This window comes from Cervus canadensis, chromosome 26 (genome assembly GCF_019320065.1).
Source record: "Cervus canadensis isolate Bull #8, Minnesota chromosome 26, ASM1932006v1, whole genome shotgun sequence".
Lineage (NCBI taxonomy): Eukaryota > Metazoa > Chordata > Mammalia > Artiodactyla > Cervidae > Cervus > Cervus canadensis.
This window is the reverse complement of record NC_057411.1, coordinates 39,196,404-39,223,997: the sequence shown is the minus strand read 5'-3', so window position 1 is coordinate 39,223,997 and position 27,594 is coordinate 39,196,404. Positions and strand designations below refer to the sequence as shown.

Below are 27,594 nucleotides of genomic sequence, written 5' to 3'. Positions count from 1 at the left end.
AGTGATCCTTCATCAAGGCTTAAAGTGCACCCCCCGAGTGTCCTGAGACCTGTCCCTCATCCCCTGGCATCTTGGGCTGCAGAAAAGAGGCCCCAGGCCAGTCACTTCCCACTGCTCTGAGGGTCACCTGACTCTTCTGGAAACTTGAGTGTTTTTCTCTTTATCCTCAAGGTTCACACGTTTCGAAGGGTGAAGGTCTTTTCTCAGTTTTCCCATAACTCCAGTGCACATGCCCTTTGGTCCAAAGACTGGTTTGTCTCACTCCAACACCTGCAGACTTTCTCCCTCTGCCTTGACACAAATCCCTCGTCAGGAGGGTCGGAGGGCTTGTACCTGGAGCATTTGAGCCACACAGCAACCCCAAGAACAGGTGATATTATGTCCATAACACAGAGGGGGAAACTGAGGCTCAAGTAGGCTTGAGCGAGTTGCCCACCCAGTCTTCATGCCTTTCCCATGGTGGGGGTGGAATCCCTCTTAAGTCTTCCATCAGTCTCTGGATAAGCCAGCCATTCGAGTATTTCCCCATCTTCAAATAGCCCCCATTTCACTGGTTAGAATGAAACATATGGGCAAACTCATGACTATTGATTTTCATAAAAACCTGAAAGTGGGGGTCGCTGCAGCAGGACCCGGGGCCTCCCCTCCAGCAGCAGCTCAGCGCTGTTGTGTGTGTCCCGTTCTCGGTGCAGTTACGTGATATTCCTGAACGAACAGAGGAGCCAGCTGAGGGCCCAGCACCCCAATCTGCCTTTCCCGGAAATCACGAAGATGCTGGCTGCTCAGTGGGCTCAGCTCCCACAAGAGAAAAAGCAAGTAAGTCTTCTTCTGCATGGAGTGAACAGAGAACTGGGTCTGGCTGTCTGCAGCCTCGTTGAGGGGCTGCTCCCCCCAGGCCATCTTTTCATACAGGAGCCAGAGGGAATGTTCCAGAAGGCAGGCATGCAGTGCCTCCCACCTCAACCCCTTAAAAGCAATTACTGGTCTCTGCGGCTTTGGCATCCACTGTCTCCCAAACTGTCAGGCAGAATGGTGAATCCATGAAAGATGGCTAAATTGCCCAGTAAGTTTAGGAAATTCTGGAGCAGATCAAGGGAAATAGATTTTTCCCTCTGCAGGGCTTTATTGGAACCTTTTGGTATAATCTGATTCACTTCAAATATTTCAGAAGAGGTCCACGCTCTCCTGGAATGAGGTGTGGAGGGAGAGATGGAGAACAGCACGCTAGGGCACGAGAATCTCTGCCACCTCTCGTGAAAGGCTTTCTCAAACTAATCCACCATGGAGCCCCTTATGCACAGAGCTCCTGTTAACCTCCTATGGAAGTATGCTCTGGGGTCACAGAGGAAGCAACACCAAGTTAGAGGATAGAGTCACTTTTATCACGGCATTTATGTCCAGTGTCAGCTTCTGCCACCTTGTCCCCACTACATTCCATCACCCTGATCAAGCCATGCCCGCTGGGGCGTCACCTCCTACAAGAAGCCCTCCCAAACTCCTTCTAAGTATGTCTGACCCCAAAGCCCATACTTTTCCCAGAACAGCCTGCGGCCTCCAAAGTGTCATTTCTTTGGGTCAAATGCAAAAACTCTGAGATGAGCTTCTTTAATCCCTGCACTTCCAACTTTTTGCCATAGAAAACCTTTGGTTCAAATGAACTATTACAGAGAAATCCTAATTTGAGAGCATGGTATCGGTTAATAGCATCCCTCCCTTTGCTACTCAGATCTGCAACCACTCAGGAAGTAGTTCCAGTAGCCAGTCAGACAGTTGGACAAGCCCTGGCCATCACAGTTAGGGCAGGCCTCTGACTCTGGCCAAGAGCAGCCTGGGGCCCTGGCTGTCTGTCTCCATCAGGTCTCAGGGGAGGAAAGAGGAGGGGCTCCACAGAGCATCTCTGGTTCTGGCTCCCAATTTAACCTTCGACAAGCCTCTCCTCCCACCTGGAGGGGAGGGTGATCCTGGAGAGGCCAGCAGGATTAAGCTCCCCGCTTACAGAAGGAAACATCAGGAATGGGGAAGAAATGTTCTCACCACACACCCCTGCTAACATGTGAAAGAGATGAAAGCAAAACCACCGTGGTTAAGTTGGCTGAAGATGGTTAGGGTTAGTCCCCACCTGTCAAGTGGCTTAAGCTGCCAATATTCCAGTCTGAGCGGCTGAGACAAAAATGATGATTGTCTTTGGAATAAGCATGGTGATTACTAAGCATAGGAAAGCTCTTATGGGTCAGGGAGGGGCAGAACCTCTGATCCAAGATTTTAGGGAGTCTCTGAGCTACTTGCACGGTTTCAGAAATCCTTCCCTCTCTCCCTGCCCCAGCTGCTGTGTCTGGAGCTCCTCCAAGTCGTAGTTTGAAAAGCCCTGCTGCAGCATTGCCAGCTCTCTCCTTGGTAGAGTCAAGTCCCTGCAGGAAGGGACAGAGGCCGTGCACCACGTGCCCGGTGGAAAGGGGCTCCGGAAGCCCGAAGAAAGAGGCCATGCTCAGCTCCATACTTTGTTAGGACCAGTTCAACCTGTGTATGCTGTCACTTCAGTCATGCCCAGCTCTTTGTGACCCTATGGACCATAGCCTGCCAGGCTCCTCTGTGCATGGGATTCTCCAGGCAAGAATATTGGAGTGGGTTGCCATGCCCTCCTCGAAGGGATCTTCCTGACCCAGGGATTGAAGCCAAATCTCTTACATCTCCTGCACTGGCAGGTGGGTTCTTTACCACCATGCCACCTGGGAAGCTCCCAGTTCAACACATCAATGCTTTAAGCTTTTTGCTTAACATGATAATTTATTTCAAATTACCAGGTGCATAAAATAAATAGTCACTGTGAATAATAACTACTTGACAAGCATTCTTAGAGTGAATTTTGGCTATACACACACACACACACACACACACACACACCAGTCCCTGGGTTACACCAGTTGGTGCCAGCCTCTGTGGCTGAAGGTGAGTCCAAGTCCCTGCTTTCAAGGAGTTTGTAGTCTAGGGGGCCGGGACCCCCAAAGTGGACACATACAATCCACGGTGAGGAGTGTCTGGGACAGAGGTTTCTACCAGGGCCGGGGGGTGGTATCCAGGAGGCATCTAATCCAATGTGGGGGTGCCCGAGCCAACCTGGGGGCATCAGAGAAAGATTCTCCAGGAGGTGAATGTTCTATGATAGATCTTGAAGGATAAATAAGATTTGGGCAGGGGAGGAAAGCTGAGACAAGTGTTCCAGACGGAGGGAAAACAATAGTAGATGAGGTAGCCTGGGGCTGGATCTGATTCCTCTCTTTATCACCTATTCTCCACCCAGCACCCTGCACAAAGTTAAGCCCTGATGTCTTAAGTACTGCCATAATTGAATAGAAGTGTAAGGTCCCACGGTGGGGGTGGGGGGCCACTGATAGTGCTACTCTCCCCTGCAGTCATCAGACCACACCAGTTGTGGTGAAAGCCACAGGGAGGCAGGTTCTAGTTGACTGGAAGGAAGACCTTCTCTATGGTCTGTGTCATTCGAAAGAGGCGTGAACTTGCTGTTAGGTAGTGAGGTTTCCATCCCTGGAGGTATGCAAGCAGAAGATGAGCAATAGCTTCTTGGTACCATCCTAGAGAGACCAAGGCAAGTTGGACAAGGGGATGCCACTGGCCCCCTGCAGATGAGGGGAGTCTCACAGGATCTCTGTGCTCCTTCTTCCAGAGGTATGTCTGTGAGGCGGATGAGGACAAGCAGCGCTACATCTGCGAGCTGCAGGCCTACCAGAACTCTGAGGCTTACCGAGCCTTCCTGCGGAGGCGGACCGAGCTCAAGGTGCAGGCGCTGTGCGGTGAGTGAGCCTGGCCAGGGTGGGCTGCAGGGGCTGTCTCCCAGGCTCGGGACTGTGAGATGTTCTGCCGCAGATGGAGGTTTGGAGAGCCCTCTGTGTTAGTCCCAGCCTCTGTCAACATTCACATCCTTATGTATTTGGGGGTATCAACCCCTTGGGAGATGTACGGTTTGCAGGTGTCTTCTCCCATTTCGTAGGTTGCCTTTTCATTGGAGTGTGCAGCGCAGAAACCTTTTAGTTTGATATAGTCCTAATTTTTTGCTTTTGTCGCTGTGCTTTTGGTGTGCTATCCAAAACACCATTGCCAAGACTGGTGTCTAGGAGCTTTTTCCTGATGTTTTCTTCTAGGAGCTTTTTTTCAGCTTCAGGTCTTACATTTAAGTCTTTAATCCATTTCAAGTTCATTTTTGTGTGTGGTGTAAGATGTGTCCAGTTTCATTCTTTTGCATGTGGTTATCCAGTTTTCCCAACATCATTTATTGAAGAGATTATCCTTTCCCCATTGTGTATTGGATTTGCTGAGAGTAGATCATAAGTACCCACTCAGGAAACACAGGTTCGATCCCTGGATCAGGGAGATCCCCTGCAGGAGGAAATGGCAACCCACCCCAGTATTCTTGCCTGGAGAATTCCATGGACAGAGGAGCCTGGTGGGCTACAGCCCATGGGGTCACAAAAGAGACTTAGTGACTAAACAACATGATCACAGGTGCTCTCACCACAGATACAGAAAAGAAGACTATGTAGGATGAAGGATGTGTTAATTAACTTGATTGTGGTAAGGTATACTATATCCAGTCATCTGCTTTGAACACTTGAAGTATAGACATTTTTTGTCAATTATACCTGAGCAAAACTGGAGGAGGGGAAGGAGCCATGCCCCGACACAAAGCAGCTGACATCATCCCTTTGTGGCTGTCTTTTGGGGGGTTTGAGACACCTTGTACCTAATTATGGAGGAGGCACCCCACTCCCTCCTCCTCCTGGGGAATGTCAGAGTGGTGCTGGGACAGTGATTCCATTTTAATCCTTAGGAGGAGGAAAGGAACCCACAGTTATGGAACAGTTAAGTGCCCTGGATCACCCCGAGGCCTTTTAAAATGCAGGTTCTGACCCAGCAGGTCTGGAGTCTGCATTTCCAACACACGCCTGATTCAGTCCATGCTGCTGGTGAAGGGACTCAGCCTTGCCCAGCCTGAGTCATGCCTGATGTGCCAGGAAGTAAGACCCTGAACATCCCTAAGCCAGCGCACACAAGAAGGGCAACAATGGCGGATAAAGACCTCAAGTCGCCCCTACCCGCCTTGCTGAAGTGTGTCCCATGCGTCCCCTAGAGGCTCCTTGTGGGACTGCGCCCTGTTGACTGGGCCTGGGCTCAGCGAGCGCCAGCCCCACCCCACCCCTGCACGGCTGGTTTTCCCCTCTCCCCTGACCCACTTCCCCTCTCCTCTACCAGATTTCCTGGGATCACTGTGCAAAAAAAAAAAAAAAAAAAATGCTTGCACCAAAATCCTTGTAGTGTGCCTCTGAGGGGTGCAGGCCTAAGGCAGAGACAGGAACTCCACCCTACTTGTGGCACATTCCCCACCAAGGGGCCCATGACCTAGAGCAGCACTGGGCGTTCTCACCAGAGCTCATCACTGTCCCTCCTAAGGGTTCTTCCTGCATTCCCCATTCTAGGGGCTGGCCGGCATCCCAACAGAACCTCTCAGTTCTCCACTTTGCTGCTTCTCCTTTCCACCTGAGCCTGGCAGAACACCGTCTCCATAGTGGTCAGGTGTGGGCTCAGTGGGCCAAATGCTGGGGTCAAATTCTGGCTCTGTCACCTTGCCCAAATCATTAAAGCATTCAGGGCCTCAGTTTCCTCATATGGAACGTGGGGCTGTGATAGGACTTCCCAGGTCCCAGCATCGGGCCTGGTGCTCATTGAGCAAGTTAAACCATAGGAGCTTAGCATACAGTGAGTTCAGCAAATATTCATGCTTTGTACCCTTTGTTCTGGGGCACGAGCCCCCCACCATAGCTTCATCCAGAGCAGGGATCTGTGAGCTTCTGTAAAGGACTAGATAGTAAATGCTTTACTCTTTATGGGTGCCATGGTCTCTGTTGCAACCACTGAACTCTATGGTTGTAGCAGGAAAGGAGCCATAGACAATATGTTAACAAATGGGTGAGACTGTGCGCCACTAAAACTTTATTTACAAAAACAAGCAGAGGGCCGGGTTGGTCCACAGACAGTTCCACTCTGGTCCATTGTGCTTCTTGTGTTTCCACTTAATATTTGTTTTCAGTGAAGCACCTCCAGATAAAAATAATCCTCTAAAAACTACTGGTCTAGCTTATAATTGGCATTAACAAAGTGGGGTGTTGGATGGTTCCAAGGGAGTTGTGAAGCCTCTGGTCCTCATGTTCAAAGTTAAGCAGATCATGCCCTGAGACCTCTAGCTAAGGATCCCCAGAGGGCAGTTGTCATTCTCTGTTCATGTATTTCTCCCTAAAAATGCCATTTGTCAGACTTAGCAGAGAACACCTCATCTTGTTTCATTCTTCAGCCATGTTGGTCTCCTATTGCCTTCTTATTTTTGTGATTATTTGTAGATTGTCATCATATGACTAGTTGCCATGTTACAAGGAAAGGCTACTCCAAGAGAACTTGGTTTTTAAACAAGATGTATTTCTGCCTTATTGAAAACACAGTATATTTTAAAAGTTTACTATATAAAAATTTAATAATTATAATGAACAATTTTTTTAAAAAACCACCTAGATTCTGCCATGCTAATAAAAAATGAATTGTTTATATTTCTTCTTGTTTCTCTTTAATCTTCATTTCATACCTGGCTAGCTGTTTATTATAAATTGAAATCAGAGGTATCTGGTGTTTCTTCTTGGTTTATAATAAGGTATTTGAAGACCTCTTTTTAAAAAAAATTTTTACACATTTTCCCTGAGGTTTTTAATTAATTGATTTTTAATTGAAGGATAATTTCTTTACAATATTGTATTGGTTTCTGCCATGTATCAACATGAATCAGCCAGAAATTGAGCAACTGAAGTCAAGTACTGATCCTCCAGCAGGAAGCATGGAGACCTCTTAGGATAAGTGTTTTCATCCTCAGAAGGCACCTCTGACCCTTGAATTGATTCTCTCCCAGCACGGCTGAGGCCTATTCTGACACAGATGCTTTGTAAAATGATGCTATTTGTTTTTCTATCAGGAACAGGTGTGCCAGGACATGAATTTGAGGGCAAGGGCCTTGACTTCTCGGCAGTTGATGTAAGTACTGGGGGAGTGTGGTTTTAAACTAATCAGCCTCATTTGGTGTGGGGCCCTGAGAAACAGTGCCTCCCAAAGGAGATCTGAATTCTAATTCCTGGGGCCTGTGAATGTTACCTTATATAGGAAAAACCGGGGAAGTCCTTGAAGTTGTGATTAAGTTAAGGATCTTAAGAGAGGGGCATTACGCAGAGGATGAGAGGGTTAGATAGCATCACCGACTCAATGGACATGAATTTGAGCAAACTCCGGGAAATAGTGAAGGACAAGGAAGCCTGGCATGGGGTCGCAAAGGGTTGGATATGACTTAGCGACTGAACGACAATTATGTGGTCATCAGTGTCCTTACAAGAGGGAGATGGAGGGAGATTTGACACCAAAGAGGAGGAGGCCACGTGACCACTGGCAGAGATTGGAGTGATGTGGCCCCAAGCTAAGGAAGGCATCAACCACCCCAAGAGGCTGGAAGAGGTAAGAACAGCTTCTCCCAGAACCTCCAGAGGGAACTAGGCCCTGCCCACATCAAAATGTTGGACTAGTCAGGTTGATTTCAGACTGCTGGACTCTGGAACTGTGAGAGTGAACTTCTGTTATTCTAAGCCACTCAATTGGTGGTACTTGGTTATGGCAGCCCAGGAAACAAAACATCTGGGCACAGGGGTTCAAGCATCGCTGGAGTGTGGCTCACACATCAGTCCCTCATGGAGGCCTTTCTTTGAGGTTCCTTGGACAAGTATGTATGAAGCCCAGCTCAGTGCCCAGAGGCGGGGCAGCAGACTCAGGATGCAGAAGTGGGTGAAGCACGGCCCATGACTCCTGTCCAGGGCGAACTGGCAAGTGTGCAACACATGACACTAGGATCTGCTGTGATCGGGATGCGTGCACAACGAGAGGGACCCCGCCCGAGGCTGTCTGGGCCAGTCTCAGGGCACGTGATTCTGAGATGATGCTCATGAAGAGGAAATGGGAAATTCCTCGAGAAAATGCTGGCCAGATGGAAATGAAGCAAAGAGGGAGCTCTAGGCTAGGGAACAGGACGTGCAGAGGCCTGGGGATGGGAAGCAGCTCAGGGCATGTGGGGAACCATGAACAGTTCTGGACGCCTGGAACAGACAATGTGCGTATAGGGTCAAGGACAGGGTGGTGGGGACCTGGATTGTCAGATGCCCAAGCTAAGATGTAATTCGTAGGCGCTTCCCCTTTGAGTTTTAAGTAATGATGAAATAGATATTTAACAAATGAAGAACAACCGAAAGTAAATCTTAAGGGGCCAGACAGATGCATTTATGGGACTTCCCAGGTAGTGCCATGGTAAAGAACCCGCCTGCCAATGCAGAAGACTCAAGAGATGTGGGTTCCATCCCTGGGTCAGGAAGATCCCCTGGAATAGGAACTGGCAACCCACTCCAGTATTTTTGCCTGGAAAATTCCTTGGACAGGGGAGCCTGGTGGACTACAGTCCATAGGGTCACGAACAGTCAGACTGAGTGACTAAGCACAGACGCACACAAATGAGTTTATATCGAAACTTTCTGGAAGGCTACCCAAGAAGCTCTTGCCTACAGTGAGTAGAAATGGGATGTTGGATACCTTTGACTTTTTATGCATCCCTTTTCTATTACTTTCAACATGCATTCATAATAACTTTAAACATTGTTTTAAGTATAACATTCTTTATCATTAGATGATGATTTGAGACTCAGAGGGCAAAGGACTTCCTGAGTTAATTGTCCACCTGGAAAGGCCAGCCCCTCTGTGACCCAGGCTGGAGCCGCTATGGCAGGAGCCACGTGAGTGGAGTTTCCCTCCCCCGCCCAGCAGCCCCTTCCCCTGGAGGGGCCTGCTCTGCGCATCCAGCTACTTCCCCACCAGCCCAACCATCCTCTCCCTGGAGCCCGCACTGGCTCCCAGTGCCTGCCATGACTTGGCCTCCATCTCCCTGCCGGGCTCACATCACTACCATTTTCCCCACCCACCATGGATGAATGCCAGCAGGCACCATGCTGCTCCAGAACCTCATTTTTTTTCCTTACCCACCCTATGACCTTAGTCCAGCACCTGGTAGTCTGAGGCTGGCCTTCCTCATAACCTTATGTAGCTCAAAGCTTGATTATGAGGGGATGTTAAGAGCTGACACTTCAGGCCTTTGCTAGGACCCATCTCTTGTCAGATCTTGGCAAGTTTTTATATCTCGGAATTAATACATGTAATCAAATATGTATACCTCTTTTAAAATTATTTTTCTGTTAAAAATAATACATGTGCCCGGTTTTAAAAATGCAAACAGTGCACAGAGGTTTACAGTACAAGGTGGGTTTCTGCTCAGCCAGAGACCCAGTCCCTCCCTCACCCACCCTGTCCCTGCATCCTCAGGTGTCCACTATGACCAGTTTCTGGTGCATCTTTCAGAAGTGGCCCATGGATAGGCAAGCACCTACAGGTTGGTGCATATGTGTTTTGATAAAAAGACACATCTTTGTCATTTAGTCATTTAGAGTTTGTTCAGGATTGGAAAGTAAACTCTGAACATGTGAAAAACTCAGAATTGGTCGTGGACTCAGATAATACCACTGTCTCACTAATCGATGAACCCAAGGTAGGCAAGATGCATGCAGGGAAGCTGGAAGAAAATTCAAGGAACTGTAGGAACTGCAGACGTGCTCTGTTCACTCATGGCTGATGCAGCAACAAGGGATGTTCCGGGTAGTGCTTATATAAGTATACAGGAACAAAGGCGGCACGCGGCCAAGCAATTACATCATGATGTATGTGCACAGTGCTATGGATGATCTCAGCCATTACATAACCATGCAGTCATTGTTTACAGGATGTAGGGTGAGAGGGAAAGGACATAGGGCCAGAGAGCCTGACCACCACTATCGTGGCTAATTGTTATCCCTCTATAACCGCCAATTCTCAAACACTGCCTGTTGTACCCTCTTTGCCACATTCCTACTATTCTCTCTCCCACCCAGTGACACAGACCTTGGGATGAATTGAAATTCTCAGCTGTGCTCAGAAAAGCCCCAAACCAGCCGGTGATTTCACAGGTGGAAAAGGGACTAGCTGGACCCGGCTGGACCCACCTGAAGCCCATCTGCCATTTTAAGCTAATTTTATGTTCAAACAGGGGGCTTCCCTAGTGACTCAGAAGATAAAGAGTCTTCCTGTAGTGTAGGAGACCTGGATTCAATCCTTGGGTTGGGAAGATCCCTTGGGAAGGGATTGGCAACACACTCCGGTGTTCTTGCCTGGAGAATCCCATGGACAGAGGAACCTGGCAGGCTACAGGCCATAGGGTCACAAAGAGTCAGACACAACTGAGTGACTAACACTTTAACACTTATGTTTGGAGAAGGCAGGATCCCTGTGCCTCCCCTCTGCTCACCAGGAACTCTCTGTGTCCACAGGGTGATGAGAACGATGACCTGTACTGTCGGACCTGCAGGCAGTTCTTCAGTTCCCTGCATAACAAGAGGGAGCACCTGCTGGGGAAGCAGCATCTGCAGAACCTCACAGGTAACCAGCTCAGCTGTTGTTTAGTGGCTCAGTCGTGTCCGACTCTTTGCCACCCCATGGACTGTAGCCCACCAGGCTCCTCTGTCCATGAGATTGCCCAGACAAGAATACTGGAGTGGGTATCCATTTCTTTGGCCACCTGATGCCAATACTTTGGCCACCTGATGTGAAGAGTTGACTCATTGGAAAAGACCCTGATGCTGGGAAAGATTGAAGGCAGGAGGAGAAGGGGACGACAGAGGATGAGATGGTTGGATGCCATCACCAACTGGATGAACATGAGTTTGAGCAAGCTTTGGGAGTTGGTGATGGACAGCGAAGCCTGGTGTGCTGCTGTCCATGGGGTCGCAGAGTCAGACATGACTGAATGACTGAACTGAACTGAACTGAAGCCGTCTCCTTCTCCAGGGGATCTTCCCAACGCAGGGATCAAAGCCACATCTGCGCTGGCAGGTGGATTCTTTACCGCTGAGCCACTAGGGAAGCCCAACCAGCTTAATGCGGCAAGGCAAACCCTGCCTCCATCTATGCTAGGAGTTCACCATCCCACAGCCCAGAGACTCCTTGTCATTTAAATTTAATTTTAAGGCAGGGTCTATTCAAACAGTCTTAATGCTAGGTAGGTGTGTGGGAGGGGAGTGGGTCTTCCAAGGAAGCGCAGATAGACTTGCCTCTTAATTGACAAGGGCCCTTCTGCTCTGGCCCCACCCCTCAGGGGCCTTAGAACCTCCTGGAACCCCCGCGGCCTCCTTAATGGCTCCCAGACCTTCTGCTGCCGCCCCATGTGGCCTCCAGGCCTGAGCACAGCATCCTCTCTGCCTGGAGCACTCAGCCTGTCCCTGCAAGGCTCGCCTCTCCCCTTGACCTTTGTCTTGTTTAGCTGACCTCTTCCCCAGGAGGCCGCGTCTGCCTACAATACGGGAGATCCAGGTTCAATCCCTGGGTCAGGAAGATCCCCTGGAGAAGGAAATGGCAACCCACTCCAGTATTCTTGCCTGGAAAATCCCATGGACCGAGGAGCCTGGTGGGCTACAGACCATGGGGTCGCGAAGAGTCGGACATGACTGAGCGACTTCACTCTCCCAGGAGGCCGGCCCCGGCCTTGCTGCGCACCTCCTGCCCCTCCCTGGGCCCCTCTCCAGCTTTCTCTCCCTCCCTTATTCCATCATCTCCTATCGGCCTCTTTCATTTGTCCATCTTTGTTATTGTTTGCTGTCTCCCACCAGCATACAAGCCCCTCATGTTTGGGGATTTATTCCCCGTTTTAGTCACTGTATTATCCCCTGGATCTAGAGCCTTGCCTGACACTCATAGCCAGTACTCACTGTGTATCTGTAGAAGCATGAATGAATGAATATGTTCAACAAATAACTCCTGGGTACTTATTCCCTCCTGGCACTGAGCCAGGTGCTAGGGACATAGAAAGAATAAGGCAGAGCTCTGTCCCAAAGAAACTGAAGTATGTGGATTAATACAACATCTTTCCATTAAAACGTCTTGCAATGGAGCGAAAGGAGACTCACAGAAGACAGAGACCCTGCAATGATTGGAACTATGTGAAGTCAGAGGTGTGATCTGGACTAGGGAAGATCCTCAACCATCATGTCAGGTGCAAAACAAGGGGGTGAATTTTTTCCCACCTATTCTTTACTGTTGTTAAAACAGAAATAGATCTGACTTAAGCCTCTTTTCTGCACCCTGCCTGCTGAGTGGCCTGGGGCCAATCACTTAACCTCTCTCTGCTTCCACCACCACATCTGTAACATAAGGATGAACTGCTCGCCTCACAGGGCTCTTCCGAGGATGGACATCAGAGCCTGTGCCCACTTGGTGCCCCTGAGATGCCACCTCCCCTAGGAAGGTTGTTCCTGGTCCCAAACTTGGGGGAAAGGGGTGCTCCTGAGCCTCCAGCATGTACCCTTTGGTTAGAAATTATCTTCCTCTTCTACTGTTCCATCACCATGTACACACGTGGGCACATGCATGCAGAGACACAAGACACGCTTACACACAGACATGCTGACACACACAGACACACCCACATAGACACACACACACATGTCTACTGTCCTGGAAGGAGGGAGCTGTGTGGTTTAGGACATATCTCTTGCTCATAGTAGATTCTTAATAGACATTTGATGAAGGAAAATGCACAGATCTACAGGAGGCTGACCTTCATCTGGGGTTTGTAAGGCAATAAACTATCTTCAGTAATGTCTTGTTGAAGGTGAATAATGGCAGTGAAGGTGAAAATGCATCTCATTACTTATAATTGAGTATAATGCGTGAGCTCAGATACCTAGAGTTATACCGTGTAAATTACCCGCTGGAGAGGATTACGGCTCATTTCAAAATCTATAAAATCATGTGCTGGGAGACGTGAGGCTGTAGGTACATGTGGCTCTGATTCCATGTAACTCTCCGAGGACCTCTAAAGTTATTTAAAGGGAAACAGACATGGGCACACCTCGCTTAGGGTTCCCTCTAAACAGCCTGCAAGTCTTATGTTAACAGTCAAGCTCTCGAGGGCATTTCCACGTCTGCCTTTACTGCTGTGATATTGCTGGAAATCAGGGTCTAGGGCAGCTGCACTGTCTGAGTCTCTGGGTCTCTGAGTCTCAGTGCTGATGGGAGGGGGCGTTAGCCATGAGTCCCTTTGGAGCTGAATCTCACGTGGTTCACGGTGCCCTTCGAGGCGAGTGTAAGCCCAGGAATCGCCTGCTCCAGCCCTAGAAGAGGCTGTCTCCTCCCCAGCTCTCTCTTTCCTCTCCCCAAAACCAGGGCGTGGCACAGATGGGAAGCCAGGGCCCAGAGCTCATTGTTTTAACTGTGTTACTGGGATCTAATTCACACACCATAAAACGCACCCACTGAGAGTGGTTTTCCGTATATTCCCAGATATGTGCAACCACTTTAGAACATTTCCATCAGCCCAGACAGCACCGTACCCGTGAGCAGTCACGCCCCATTTCTGGGCAACCACTAGGGTGCCTTATGCCTCCACAGGGGGCTCTGGGGGTTTAATTCTTGCTGTCTCCTTTCTGTGATGACAGCAGGCATCCCTGCCTTTGTGATATCTTAGGTGGGCAGAGCCCTGTCACCATGAATGACCTGAGTTTGCAACCCTCCTCTGCCACTTAGTGCCTTTATCACCTTGGTTGAATTTTCTACCCACTGCCTTCTCTTTTTCAAGTGCAAAATTGGGAATAATGATAATACTACTGACCTCAAGGGGCTGCTGTAAGGAAACAAGATAATTCTGTGATGCTCGGCACACTCTGGGGTCTACTATTATTATTATGAGCTTAGGGGCTGTAGCGGATAAGCGGACCAGTTCCCTACCCCACTTACCTCCCAGGAATCTCACACTGCTAATGGTCCCCATAGCTCTGTTCTCTGCAGTCTCCTTGTCTCTCTCCTCAAGCTGCCCTTCTCTAGGCATGGTTTTCCCCCCTCTGTGCACCTGGTCTCCCTCCTGTTCACCTTCCAAAGTCCTAACAAAGAGGTGTATAATAGCAAGTTTTGGAGAAGATGGGGAGGAATTGTAGTCCTGATTCACTGCCAGTGGGAATGTCAAGTCGGGCAGTCACTTTGGAATGTAGTCTGACAGTTCCTCAAAAGGTTAAGCATAGAGTTACTATTGAGTTGGCGAAAAAGTTTGTTCAGTTTTTTCCGTAAGATGTTACTGAAAAACCCGAATGAACTTTTGGCCCACCCAATATAGGATCCAGCAATTCCACTCCTAGGTATGTACCTAAGAGAGCTGAAAATGTATGTTCACACAACACTATGGATGTGCGTAACAACATTGTTCACAGTAGCCCCAAGGTGGAAGCAATCCAAACATCCATCAACTGATGAATGAATAAACAAAATATGGTCCCTCCGTGCAGTGGAATATTATTCAGCCATGAAAAGGAGTGAGGTACTGATTTGTGCTGTAACATAGACGATCCTTGAAAACATGGTAAGTTAAAAATCCAGTCACAAAGGACCACATATTGTAGGATTTCCTGTATATGAAATGTCCAGAATACGGAAATTTGTAGAGACAGAAGGCAGACAAATGGCTGCCTAGGGTTGGGGCTTCCCAGGTGATGCTAGTGGTAAAGAACCTGCCTGCCTAATGAAGGAGACATTAGAGGTGCGGATTCGATTCCTGGGTTGGGAAGATCCCCTAGAGGAAGGCATGGCAACCCACTCCAGTATTCTTGCCTGGAAAATTCCATGGACAGAGGAGCCTGGCAGGCTACAGTCCATGGGGTCACAAAGAGTCAAACATGACTGAAGTGACTTAGCTCATATGCACAGGGTTGAGGGAGTGGTGGGGGATGGGAGGTAATGGCCGAAAGGAACCAAGATTTTCTTGGGGTGGTGATGAATATATTCTAAAAATGATTGTTGTGGTGATTGCATGTATATACTAAATATACTAAATATTTTAGAGTATACTAAAAACCATTGAATTATACCCTTTTAATGGGTAAATTGTATGGTATGTGAATTAGATCTCAAAATTGTTTGGAAAAAAGATACCAGTCTCAGCCAAGGACCCCCTCCTCCAGGAAGTCTGCCCGCTGGCCTCCACTCAGCACCAGTCCCAGTGCATTCTTCTTTTACATCTGGGGACCTGGCACAGGGAGGGGGGCTTGGGATGGAGGGGCTTGCCCACATCTGAAGAGAGGGCCAGGTCCAGAAGAGCCACTCATCTTGTGCTCAGGGGCTGACCTTTGACATGGGGTTTCTTTGCTTTTTTAGGGGAATTTGAAAAAGACTCTGCTGAGTGCTTGAAGCATCTGGAGCTTCTGGAGGGAGAGGAAGGTCAGAATTTGAACAAAGGGGACCCAGAGGAGGAAGCCGAGTATCCTGACCCGCTTCTTCTCGGAGGCCTGATTCCAGAGAAGGGTTTTGCTTCATTTGACTTGTGTTTCTTGCAAGAGTTCATTTTTAAGCTTATGCAAAGTGAGTAGTCAAGTTCCACCACTCGCTAGTAACTTTGGTGACTGAGGGTTTTATAATCGTAGGAAGAATAGCTTACCTAATAGGTTATATTATAATATTAAGTGGGAAAAATAAAAGGTTGGTATTAACATTAGGAGAATAGCAATAAATAAAGATAATCAGATGGGAAATAACTGAGGGCTTCCAATAAGCCAGGTACAGGTCAGAAGTTTATAATAACTACCTTTTAATTGTCATAAAGGTACTGTGAGGTCGGTTATAGTATCACCTCCTTTTAAAGATAAGGAAAGTGTGCACAGAGAGGTTGAGTAACTTGCGCGTGGTTGCACAGATAGTGAGCTGAGATTTAGATCCAAGTCCTTGGGTTTCAAGACCCATGTTCTTCATAACTTCCTTATGATCTCAACTATATAAAACTACGCATGCGTGAATCCATGCAAATGTTAGCAGTGGTTATCTCTGGCAGGCAAGAGGAGGGTGTTTTTCTTTATTCCTTTTTGTATTTGCCACATTTCCTCCAATGGATAGATGTCCTTTCCGTTATCAAGGGACAAAGTTAACTCTATTTAAAAGGGTTTTGAGGTCACCTGCACATATTAGGGTCCCAAACGTTGCCCATGTGAGGTGTGGTTCAAAGAAAAGGGGAAGTTTTGGGTGGAAAGGAAGAGATAAAGTCGGTCTTCTCTCCGCCTTCCTCCCAGTCAGAGAATCTGAGCTCAGAGAGCTGAGGAAGACTCTAGAAAGAGGGCAAGCGGAGCAGGAGGCCCTGCAGAGGCAGCTGCTGGAGTTCCAGGTGAGGCGCTCCGGAGGGAAGCAGCCAGTCCCCATCTCTGTAGCCCGCTGCTCAGCTCAGGGCCCGGCCTGGTGGGCCAGGAAGCTGGAGAGGAAGACCACGTGGTCCGATTAAAAGAACACATCGAAAGCCACGGTGCCGCTTCCCTCCGCACGGTTCCTGCTAGCCCACACTTGTTGCATATTTTTGTAAAATGTGGAGTGTCTGTCTGTAATATACAGAGTATTTCCAAGGTGCAGAAATCGTGCTGTGGGCCTTCTTGTGCTGCCTGCTGGCTTCACTCACGGCTCCGAGGCCATCCACGCTGCCCCGTGGCATCTGGCCTGCTATTTCTGCATGTCCCTGGCCCGCTGCCCATGTTGGGCCCCCTGGTTTGCCACACTCCTTTGAGTGTAGTTATTAAAGAACAGTGAGTGTTTAAAACAAAAAAATTAAAGGGAACACCCCAGTTATTGTGTGATGGCCCACCTGACGCAGCTCCCTGGCTGTCAGCCCAGCCAGGGCCCCTGGCTCAGCAGCCTGGCCGGTGGGGAGGGCGTGAACAGTGGGGCTGGGAGGGGGTGTCCCTTACGGTCCGGGCCCTTCTTAGCAGAGTGGCTCGCTGAGCTCCCAGCCCACGTCTTAGAGGAGGACGACCACGTCTACCTCGCCACGGATGTTGAGAGGGGCTGAGGGCCTGGCTCACAGTCACACTTGATCTGCAAATCCTGCCCTCGCCCTGGGGCTGCCCCATCCTGGGGCATCCTGGCTGGGGACCCTGCAGATGGGAGCCAGAGAAGGACCAACTCGGAAATCAGGCCCAGCTGTGGGTCTGGGCTCCTCTCCCTGGCCGTGGGGCTGGGGCAGCTCCCTGACCCTCAGGGAGCTCCCTCTCCAGGCCTACTTATATAACAGGAGGCAGGGACACCACCTGGGCAGGAGGGCAGGTGAGATACTGAGAGACATGAAGAGTCCGGCCCCAAGTAGTATTTTTAACAAGGGGGTGGTGCTCTGTCAGTGGGACAGCTGTTTATTCCTTGGACTCAGGGAGGGGAGATTGATTATGTTCGTGGCTTCTGTGTGTGCCCTACAAGAGCAGCTGCAAGACCCTTTTTGTCTAATTGTTTGCTTATTTGATTACTTATTCACTTGGTGCCTGTTTATTTACGTGTGGACTTATTTCCTTATAATTATGTGCTTATTTATTGGTTCATTTATTTACTTCCTCACTTAGATACATAGTTACATACTTATTTATTCACTTGCTTATTTACTCATTCATTCAGCTACTCATTCATTTGTTCATTCCATTGGAAAGTTTTGGGGCTAGCCATACGAACACCTTGGTGTTCCTTTCAGAACCGACAGCAGCGGCTGGAGGTGGAGCTGGCTGGCCTGAAGACCTACGGGGTCGTCCTGGAGAAGGAGTTTGAGAACCTGAACATGGTCATCATGCTGTCCCACTTCGGCCTGCGAGTAATGGACACGGGTGAGCCCGCCGTCCGGGGCAGACCCTCTCCCCCTCCTCTGCCCTCACACATGCTTCCTCCAGGTCCTCACTGGTCCATGAAACTGAGGCCCAGAAATTCCTGTCCGTTCACTTAGTCATGCCTGCATTCCTCATTTCTTCACTTAGCCTACGTCTTGCATGGCCAGCATATCCAGTCTTGGTGATGAATGGTGATACTGTCATCCTAAGTCTAGCACCCACTGGGGGTCAGCCCCTGGTCTGGGTGCTTCCAGGGGATGAAAATATGGAGAAGCCCCTGGCCTCCAGCTCTTAACTGCCTGGACAGACCCTCAGTCACTAGACTGTTGGGGTGCAATGTGTCCCAGAGGAGAGCTGCCCCCCATGGACAAGATGCTATGGGCACCCAGGGGCGAGGCAGTTCCCTATCTGTGGAAGGTGGGCTTCTAGAAGGTTGACAGAGGAAGGACCCAAGAGGACAGTCCCAAACTCCTGAGACAAAGAAGGGCCCAGAGGTCCACCCGGTGGGGAGAGGTGAGGGAGGGCACAGAGAGTGTTCATGGCTATGTCTCATGCAGGCCTGGTGCCTACACCCTTCTCTGAAGAAAATGCCATGAGTACCACTTCATTATAAATATCTAAACATGACTGTTGGGAGGAACATAAAATGTGAACATCCCTCTTCACTCCCCACACCTCTGCCCAATCCCTTCCCTAGAAGTTTTTACTGTTCACATCTTGCCATGTTCTGTTTATGAATGAGGTGGTGGTGAGTGATGTGTCCTAAGTCACTTCAGTCGTGTCCAGCTCTGCAACCCCATGGACTGTAGCCCACCAGGCTCCTCTGTCCATGGAGTTCTCCAGGCAAGAATACATGAGTGGGTTACCATGCCCTCCTCCCGGAGATCTTCCGGACCCAGGGATTGAACCCACATGTCTTATGTCTCCTGCATTGGCAAGCAGGTTCTTTACCACTAGCACTACCTGGGAAGCCCGAGGTGGTGATAAAAGTCATTAACAAGGGGGAACTTCTCGGGACATGGCTGCCATGTTGCTATAATGAGGCAAGGGGAAGGGGGTAGTTCCTAGGCACTTAGGGGCCCTAGGACAGTGGCTGTGTACCAGTCAGTCTGGCAGATTTCAATACTTTCAGACCTGGTACCACCTCGCTGGTGCATTACTGGCAATCACCAGCATGGTGCCGGCGAGAAACAGCTGGACTTGTTCATTGTCAGCTTATCTGTTTCCTATGAATGGGACGGCACCCCAGTCCCCTGCTAATTCACGCTGAGGTGGGGGACCCCTGGGGCTTCACCATCACGGTGAAGCAGTGACTCCAGAACACACCACATCAGGTACAAGGTGTAGCATCCCTGCTCCATAAATAGCTAAGCCTCAAGGCCAAGGGTCCTGGCAATGAGAGGGATGGAGCAGGTCCTGCTGCTTCAGGAGCTTGGAGGCCCCTCCCCTTCTTCCTTCCATTCTCCTCTCCTCCCCATCCTTGCTTGAGAGCATTTGCCTGGCCTGCAGAGTCGGACACCACTGAACAACAACACGTAAGTAGCAAAATCCCCCTGGAATCAGGCCGGGGCAGATGCTCTCAAGCAAGGATGGGGAGCAGAGGGGGAGGGAAGGAAGAAGAGAAGGTGCACAGCCACTGTCCAAGGGCGCCTAACTGCCTAGGACCTGCCCCACTCTCCTCGCCCCAATCCAACAACCTGGCAGCCCTGTCCCAAGAATCGATTAGACAAGTGAGATTTAGGGAGGGAGAGGTGCCAGGGGTGAGCGCTCCACCCGGTACCCGGTGTGGTGTGTTCTGGAGTCACAGGTTCACGCATGCAGCATGATGTGACTCAGCCATCCTATCTGAGCCTGAGCTGTGTGCGTGGGGTACCAGGCAGGCCCTCCTCTCAGGGCCCCCTCTTCCAGGACCCTGTCCCACTTCTCCATCCAGGACACAGTTGTCTCTCCAGGAGCATCTGGGATAAGCAGAGCAGACATGGATTGGGCTCCATCTGAAGAGGCCCTTGGGCTCCACAGCTTTTTCCTGGTAGTAAACTGTCTTCTCTCCCTTCCCAACTCTGCAGCATAAAGCAGTGCCCACCTTTCACCAGTGGGGACCCCAGGATGCATCCCGGGCGCACAGAGGTTAGCTTCCAAAGAGCCATCTCCCTCGGTGGAAGAAGAGTGGAGGATCCTGGGCCCTGAGGATGGGACAGCAAGGATGAGTCAGGAGAGCTGTCTACTCTATTGACCCAGAAGAAAATAAACCATGCGCGTGTGTGTGTTTGCACAACAGACTCAGTCTGTCTTTTTGTCTTGGGCTTGGCAGTGTCTGCCCTGTAAGTATTGCTCCCAGGAACTGTAAGTTGAGCAGCTTCGATCTGGGAAGATGTTGGTGGAGTGTGTGTGCCTCTGCAAGCACAGAAAGTGAGTACCACACACACCTGCTCTCGGAGCCCTCATGCCAAGCATCCCTGAGCCTATACCCACCCCTCCCTCTCATGGTGAGTCTCCGTGGTATACGTATGCTTTGGTTTCCTCTACTGAATTATAAGGACACTAGTGCTGCCCATCAACCACAAGGGGTGGGGTGAAGATGAAGTAATACAGCCAGACCCCAGAAGCTGACCTGCAGGCAAGCAGGTTGTTTGGGAAGTAACCCCAGGTAGAGGAGTGGGGAAGTGAAACAGGGAGGGGAGGACAGACATAAGGGGGCACATTGTCCAAGCAAGATACTATGGCTGGGCCCCCGGGGAAATTCTGGGAGCCAGGGTGGGACACACCCCTGAGAGCATCCCACTCAGTGGCCTGGGAAATGGGGTAGTTATCCACCAACTCCCCTCAGACTCTGCTAGAGGATGACTTCTGGGAGGGGTTAATTCCTTTTCCTTCCTGCCTGCTATGCAGATGACATGGGGAACACAGGAGACCAGAAGAGCCTAGGGCAGGGAAGGCTAAGGTTGGAAGGCTGGCCAGTGTGCCCTTTGGGGTGGCAAGGACAAGGGATGAAATTGGGACCCAACTGTGTTTGTTACAGGGCTGCTGCAGGGCTTTATAAGCTATTAATCAATATACATCTGCAAAATAGGGGTGATCATGGTGGTTCCTGCAGACAGGGGTGTAGACATCAGGGATTAGGTCTGCCTGCCTGCAACAAAGATGTGACCACAATGGCCTCAACACATAACAGACGGTCCAGGGGTGAGCAGTGGGGGCTAGGACAGCAGTTCTTGTGTGTGCATGCATTGCCCACAAGGTAGCTCCCCAACCTCCAGCATTGCTTCTGTGCTCCAGGCAGGATGGGGGCAAAGCGGGGAGGGTAACAGCTGGCCTGCCTCTTTTTACAAAGAGCTTCCAGAAAGTCCTAATTTCTAGAAGGAATTTCCAGAAAGCAACTTCTATTTGCATATCAGGGACCAAGGTGGCAGCATTTAGTCAAGATAGCTGCAAGGGAGCCTGGGAAATGTAGTTTTAGCTGAAAACAGGGCTGCCCAGAGCAAAGATGGGTTGGGTTAGTGAGGAAGAAGGGGGTAGAGAAGAATTGGGGGGGACAGAGGGCAGTATCTGCCCCAGTGAACACTGTTTCTAGAGGAGGAAGCCAGCTTGTAACCCTGCAGAGGTCCGTGTGCAGTCTGGCTGGGGTCCTGGCAGAGGATCCCAGCGTCTTTCTCTCTGCTCAGCAAACGTTGATGGGGTGTCTCTGAGCATTTTTATGGCAGGTGGTCAGCCAGAGTGATGCTGAAGGCCTGCTCTGTACTTGGTCTTTGTGCACACTTGATGCTTGGCAACCCACTCCAGTATTCTTGCCTGGGAAATCCTATGGACAGAGAAGCCTGGTGGGCTACAGTCCATGGGGTTGCAAGAGTCAGACACAACCTGACAACTAAGCCACCACCACCACACACATACAATCTCATTGCGCGGCAGGTCCACTTGAGCTACTTACAGATGGATAGAGAGAAGCCCAGTAATTGGCCAGAGATGCCATCAGCGAGGAGATCAGATTTGGTTTCCATGACAACTGTATCCTATGGAGATTCAGCTCTTTGCCTTGACCACATGGGCCTACAGGACTGGTAGCTGCTTTGCAGGAGGACAGTCGTCTTTCTCTTTCAAACCAACTCGGCCTCTCCCTCCCTATAGTGACCCTGTCCTGCACCAACCTACAGCCAAGGTTACTCTCAATGACATTTGCTGAATAAGAATACCTGGATTATCCAAATTAGACCACGAAGAGAACTTTCAGATTTAGCAAATAAAAATATAGAACACTAATTAAATTTGAATCCAGATAAACAACAACTTTTAGTATGTCACATGCAGTGTTTAAGACATGCTGAAAGTGGTTTAAAAAAATTTAACTGGACACCCCATATTTTATCTGGCAGCCCTAAATACAAATGCCTCAATGGCCATGTAACATCAAGCTCAGCCCTTTATTCCATCACAGGACAACCTGGATTTTTCCCGGAAGGGTACACAGCACACTGATGGTGACCCCTGAGCTGTATCCAGGTCCCAGGGTCTCAGACCCTGACCTTTGGACCAAACAACCATGAGAAGCAGGTAGTAGCAGGTTCTAAGTGAGGCGAGGTGGGCCCAGGTGTCTAGGAGGTGAGGGTGACTCTTCTCAGGTTCAGGTGGAAGACTTAACCATGGCGGGCAGGGTTGATCCTCGCCTCAGCTCTGCTTCCCAAAACCTGCGGGGCCTGAAATCCATCCCTCCATCTGCATTTCCCCACTTGCCGCAAGGGAGCTGGACTAGCCTGCGTCTAATACGTCGAGTGAATGCCCAAACATACCTAGACATATGTTATCTCCACTTAGCTATGGGACTCTGAGCAAGGCACTGCCTGCATGAGCCTCAGTTTTCTGCTCTGTAAAATGGGGATGCCGACACCTGGTGGGGTCACTGTCAGGACTGAGGATCTGTGCCTTCTAAGTCACCCTGCCCAGGACTGCATGCTGCAGGGGGTGCTGGACATGGGTGTGCCTGTTGTCCCTGACAACTGTCCTGCCGGGATCCGTCCCATGGTGACAATAACACCTGTATCAGCTGACAGGTGCTAAGGGGATGCCTGTCTCATGCTCATCCCCACGGCCGAGCCTCTTTGCTGGAGCGACTCCATTCCCCAGGCACCGTGGGGACCGGCTTGGGTTTGGGTTTCTCATGCCCTTCATGGGAGCTGAACCCCATGCCACTGTCCTAGGTGGGATGTGGGGACCAGGGTGGGAGATGATGCTGTTGGGGCGGTCCTGATGCAGAGAGGCAGGGTCTCGGAGCTCAGTGATGCCTCCTTCAAGAAGCCCCGCCCTCCACAGCTGAAGCCTCATCTGTGAAATCTGACTCCCTCCAGATCCAGTTACCCATGCTTCTGGGCAGTGCCTCCACACCTCCCAGCCCAGGCTTTGCAGAATGTACCCAGGGAAACCAAATCGCTGAGGGTGCTGGGGCTCACGGGGGGCCACGGTGCCCTCAGATGGCAGGAGTGGCCACTGCACTTCGTGCCTGGGTGGATCCCCTGGCCAGAGGAGCTGAAACATAATTATCTGAGATGGACTTGTTCAAGGAGGCACAGAAAGAAACAAAATTGCTGTGTGACCCAGTGCATACAAACAGAATTAAAAGCAAACTCAGGCAAAGCAATAGTCAGCCTACTTCAGAGGTGCACTCTGACACTTTGTCTTCTGTTTCATGTTTTAAAACTGCTGGGCACAACCCCCTAAGTTGATTTCAGGGCTTCCTAATAGGTGATGACTATAGTTGAATAAATCTTTCTCAGGCATCCTCACTATAGGCACTTTATGTTTGATTATTGGAGTCTATGACTGAGCAGCTTGGAGTTCTGGCCTGAACATCTTCCTCTCTTCATGCTGGGAGATAAGAGACCTGGGCATCTAGCTCTGCCTGCCTGCAGAGACGGGCCAGAGTGGGTGAGACGCTGAGGACTCTGGGAGTAGAAATGGTGGATAATCCTCCTGCCCTGGAATGAAGTAGAGTAAACTGTCCAGCTGATGTGTTAGGAGCACTGGCTCTGGGGCCAGACTCGGTGCCTGGATGCCACTTGCTAGCTCTGTGACCCTGCCTAAATCACTTTACCTCCAGGATGCTCAGTTTCCCCATCTGTACAATGGGGATGATAGCAAGACCTCATCAGATTACTGTGAGGATTACATGGGTTCCTAGACCAGGTCTGGCATGTGGGGGATTCAGTAAATATTGGCCAGGATGGTAACCAGGGCTGGCTTCACAGGTGTGCAACCTCTCAAGTCTCACAGAGCTCTGCTCTCAGAAGGACTAGGTTTAAGGCTTTGCTCTTACCATCTTAAAAGTCATAATAATTTTTTCTTTGAACCTGTGCTTTATAATTGATATCTGACAGGACGACAGAGCATGCTCAGGGGATGTGCCAGGTGGTAATACTGTTCTCCAAGCAGTTAGGTTGGTTGCTGGGCTACCAACACACACATATGCCTGGCGTGGCCTGGGGCACTGTGGGGTCCTGGGGAGGTTGTGACCGGGGCTGGGACCTAAGCCTGGGCTGCTGGTGGTGATCATGGTGGCCAGTGGGAGACCCTGGAAGAGAGGAGGAACTTCATGCCAGGAGTCTGTCCCAGGGGGACCTTTATAAATATCAACTCTCAGGCCTGAGGGCTGGGGTAGGAACTGCTGGGGTTCTGGCAGTAAACTTTGTCAGTAAATTATTACAGAACTGAAGTGTACACATGGACACGGCCACACAGTGTGCCAGGAGTTATTAGAATGCTTCAGGGAGCTTAGAATCTCTGGCTTTGACAGCTATTGCAATACTGCAAATGTTCAAGGGCTTATAAATAGAAATTAAATGTAAAGATTGTCACTTTTGATGGAAAAAAAGCATTGTCTCCATATCAAGCTTTGATGAACCAGTGATTAAAGAGGAAGACAACTTTAAAATAAACTTTCCTTGTAATTAAGATATAGTGAAGAAATGCATAAATAGGTGATCGAACTATATACAAGTCATGAAGTCACTTTTGGTTTCTGTTATAACCTTCACAAATCGGGAAATGAGTATGTCAAGGCTGTATATTGTCACCCTGCTTATTTAACTTATATGCAGAGTACATCATACGAAATGCCAAGCTGGATGAGGCACAAGCTGGAATCAAGATTTAAGGGAGAAATATCAAATAACCTCAAATATGCAGATGACACCACCCTTATGACAGAAAGCGAAGAAGACCTAAAGAGCCTCTTGATGATAGTGAAAAAGGAGAGTGAAAAAGTTGGCTTAAAACTCAACATTCAGAAACCTAAGATAATGGCGTCTGGTCCCATCACTTAATGGAAAATAGATGGGGAAACAATGAAAACAGTGAGAGACTTTATTTTCTTGGGCTCCAAAACCACTGCAGATGGTGAAATTAAAAGATGCTTGCTCCTTGGAAGAAAAACTATGACAAATCTAGACAGCATGTTCAAAAGCAGAGACATTCCTTTGCCAACAAAGGTCCGTCTAGTCAAAGTTCTGGTTTTTCTAGTAGTCATGTATGGATGTGAGAGTTGGACTATAAAGAAAGCTGAGCACCTAAGAATTGATGCTTTTGAACTGTGGTGTCGGAGAGGACTCTTGAGAGTCCCTTGGATGGCAAGGAGATCCAACCAGTCCATCCTAACGGAGATCAGTCCTGGGTGTTCATTGGAAGGACTGATGCTGAGGTTGAAACTCCAATACTTTGGCTGCCTGATGTGAAGAACTGACTCATTGAAAAAGACACTGATGCTGGGAAAGTTTGAAGGCGGGAGGAGAAGGGGATGACAGAGAATGAGATGGTTGGATGGCATCATTGACTCAATGGACATGGGTTTGAGTAAGCTCTGGGAGTTGGTGATGGACAGGGAGGCCTGGCGTGCTGTGGTTCATGGGGTCGCAAAGAGTCGGACACGACTGAGTGACTGAACTGAACTGAACTGATAGCCTCCACAAATTACAGGAAATGTCAGACAGTAAACATTAAGATACTATTGTATACAATTACATTCAAAACTAGATTCAGGCTTACAACAAACTGCTGGATGTGGGGGCCGCTGGCTTTCCAAGGTCCTCAGTGTAAGTCCCACGTTCACCAGCTGTGTATCCTCAGGGGAGTCACATCTCTGCCTTTTCTCTGATATCAGGGTGGTGAGGTAGGACATGGAAGCACCTCTGTACTCAGAGGTGGGTAAATCAAAGTTCCCCATCTCTTCCCTCCTCAAAATTTTGCCTTAGGTACCAGCTTCATAAACATCACCCGAGAGCTTGTCACAAACGCATAATCTACAGGCATGTGAGAGTCTTAGCATCACAACCTTAGATAAACTATTTGGGGAAGTTGTCTGAGTTCTTTGTCCCTTGAGTTTAGTCCTTTTGTTGTTGGTGGTGACTTATACTGAGGACCTTGGAAAGCCAGCAGCCCCCACATCCATAGCAACATGTTAGAAAATATTAAGCACACTACAGCTTATATGGTGCTTTTCAGCTGCATTCCCATCACTCGACTAAAATTTGTGGGCCCAGTGAAAAATAAAAATGTTCCAAAAGCAAGGGAAACTCGCAGTTAAAAGTGCAGTTGTTTTGTTCAGCCGCTCAATCGTGTCCAACTCTTTGTGACCCCATGGACTGCAGCACGCCAGGCTTCCTTGTCCCTCACCATATCTCAGAGTTTCCTCAAACTCGTGTCCATTGAGTCAGGGTTTCTATCCAACCATCTCATCCTCTGTCGTCGCTTTCTCCTCCTGCCTTCAAACTTTCCCAGCACCAGCTTTTAGGAATTTAGTCCTAAATATTGCTATTAAAAGTGTGTCCACTAGAGGTCACCAGAATCAAGTGGTTAATTGAATTGCCTACCATTTGCTGGGAAGGATGGACGGCAAAAGGAGAAGCAGGCAACAGAAGATGAGACGGTTAGATAGCATCACCAACTCAATAGACATGAATTAGAGCAAACTCCAGGAGATAGTAGAGGACAAAAGAGCCTGGTGCTGCAGTCCATGGGGTCACAAAGAGTTGGACACACTTCGCAACAGAACAACAACAACCATCTGCGTGGAAAAAGAAAAAAATGTCAGTAACAAGGCTGGGAGTAACCAAGAAGAGTTAAATCCTCCTGCACGCCCACCTCCCTCAATGCAGAAATGTTCTGCCCACTTCCTCAAAGGCAAGTTTAATCAAAAATGTGCTTTTGTAGAGAGCGTGCCATCAGAGGTCAGAGCACTGGTCTTCAGGTGAAAACCCTTCAGTGGGGGCCAGCTTGGTGGGATGGTGGGGCCAAGGGCTGGCGTGCTGAGTGCTTCTGCTGCCCCCACTGCCATGGGGTGACCTTGGGCAAGTTGCTTCCACTCTCAGCCCACAGGACTCCATCCATAAAGTGTAGGCAGTCAGACTGTGAGATTCCCAGGGTCCCCTGAGCTTGGATGATGTGGGTCTCTTCCTGAAGCAGCTTTCTATATTATGCCCCAGAATTTGCTAAGGAAATAGAACCCATTTCCAAACTCCTGTGTCTACCCGTAAGCTGCTTTTCTGGCTGTCAAGGACGTGGCATCCAGGGTGTCTGGCCGGCCTGGGGGTTTAAGGCACCTAGCATTCTAGAGGTAAAGACACATTCTTCTCTGTGCTGAGTGGAGTGGGTTCTGAGTGTGGGGAGAGATGTGTAAGATGATGGAGGGACAGAGCTGGAGGCTCCATGCAACCATTTCACAGATGGGGACTCTGAGGTCCAGGGAAGCATGTAACTCTATGCCAGGTCCCAAGAGCTCAGAGTC

General features: G+C 49.5%; 1 protein-coding gene across 1 annotated transcript in view; it reads left to right on the top strand.

Annotated features, from left to right (window-relative positions):
• The window catches only part of LOC122428157, a 53,970-nt gene extending 33,865 nt beyond the window's left edge, over positions 1-20,105 (top strand). Inside the window, exons 5-12 of the mRNA XM_043447966.1 lie at positions 693-816; positions 3,683-3,809; positions 7,028-7,086; positions 10,497-10,605; positions 15,364-15,567; positions 16,269-16,360; positions 17,699-17,828; positions 19,895-20,105. Coding sequence (XP_043303901.1) covers positions 693-816; positions 3,683-3,809; positions 7,028-7,086; positions 10,497-10,605; positions 15,364-15,567; positions 16,269-16,360; positions 17,699-17,828; positions 19,895-19,899 — 850 coding nt within the window. The 3' untranslated portion in view covers positions 19,900-20,105. The remainder of the gene's footprint in view (positions 1-692; positions 817-3,682; positions 3,810-7,027; positions 7,087-10,496; positions 10,606-15,363; positions 15,568-16,268; positions 16,361-17,698; positions 17,829-19,894) is intronic.
• Positions 20,106-27,594: the final 7,489 nt, after the last annotated feature.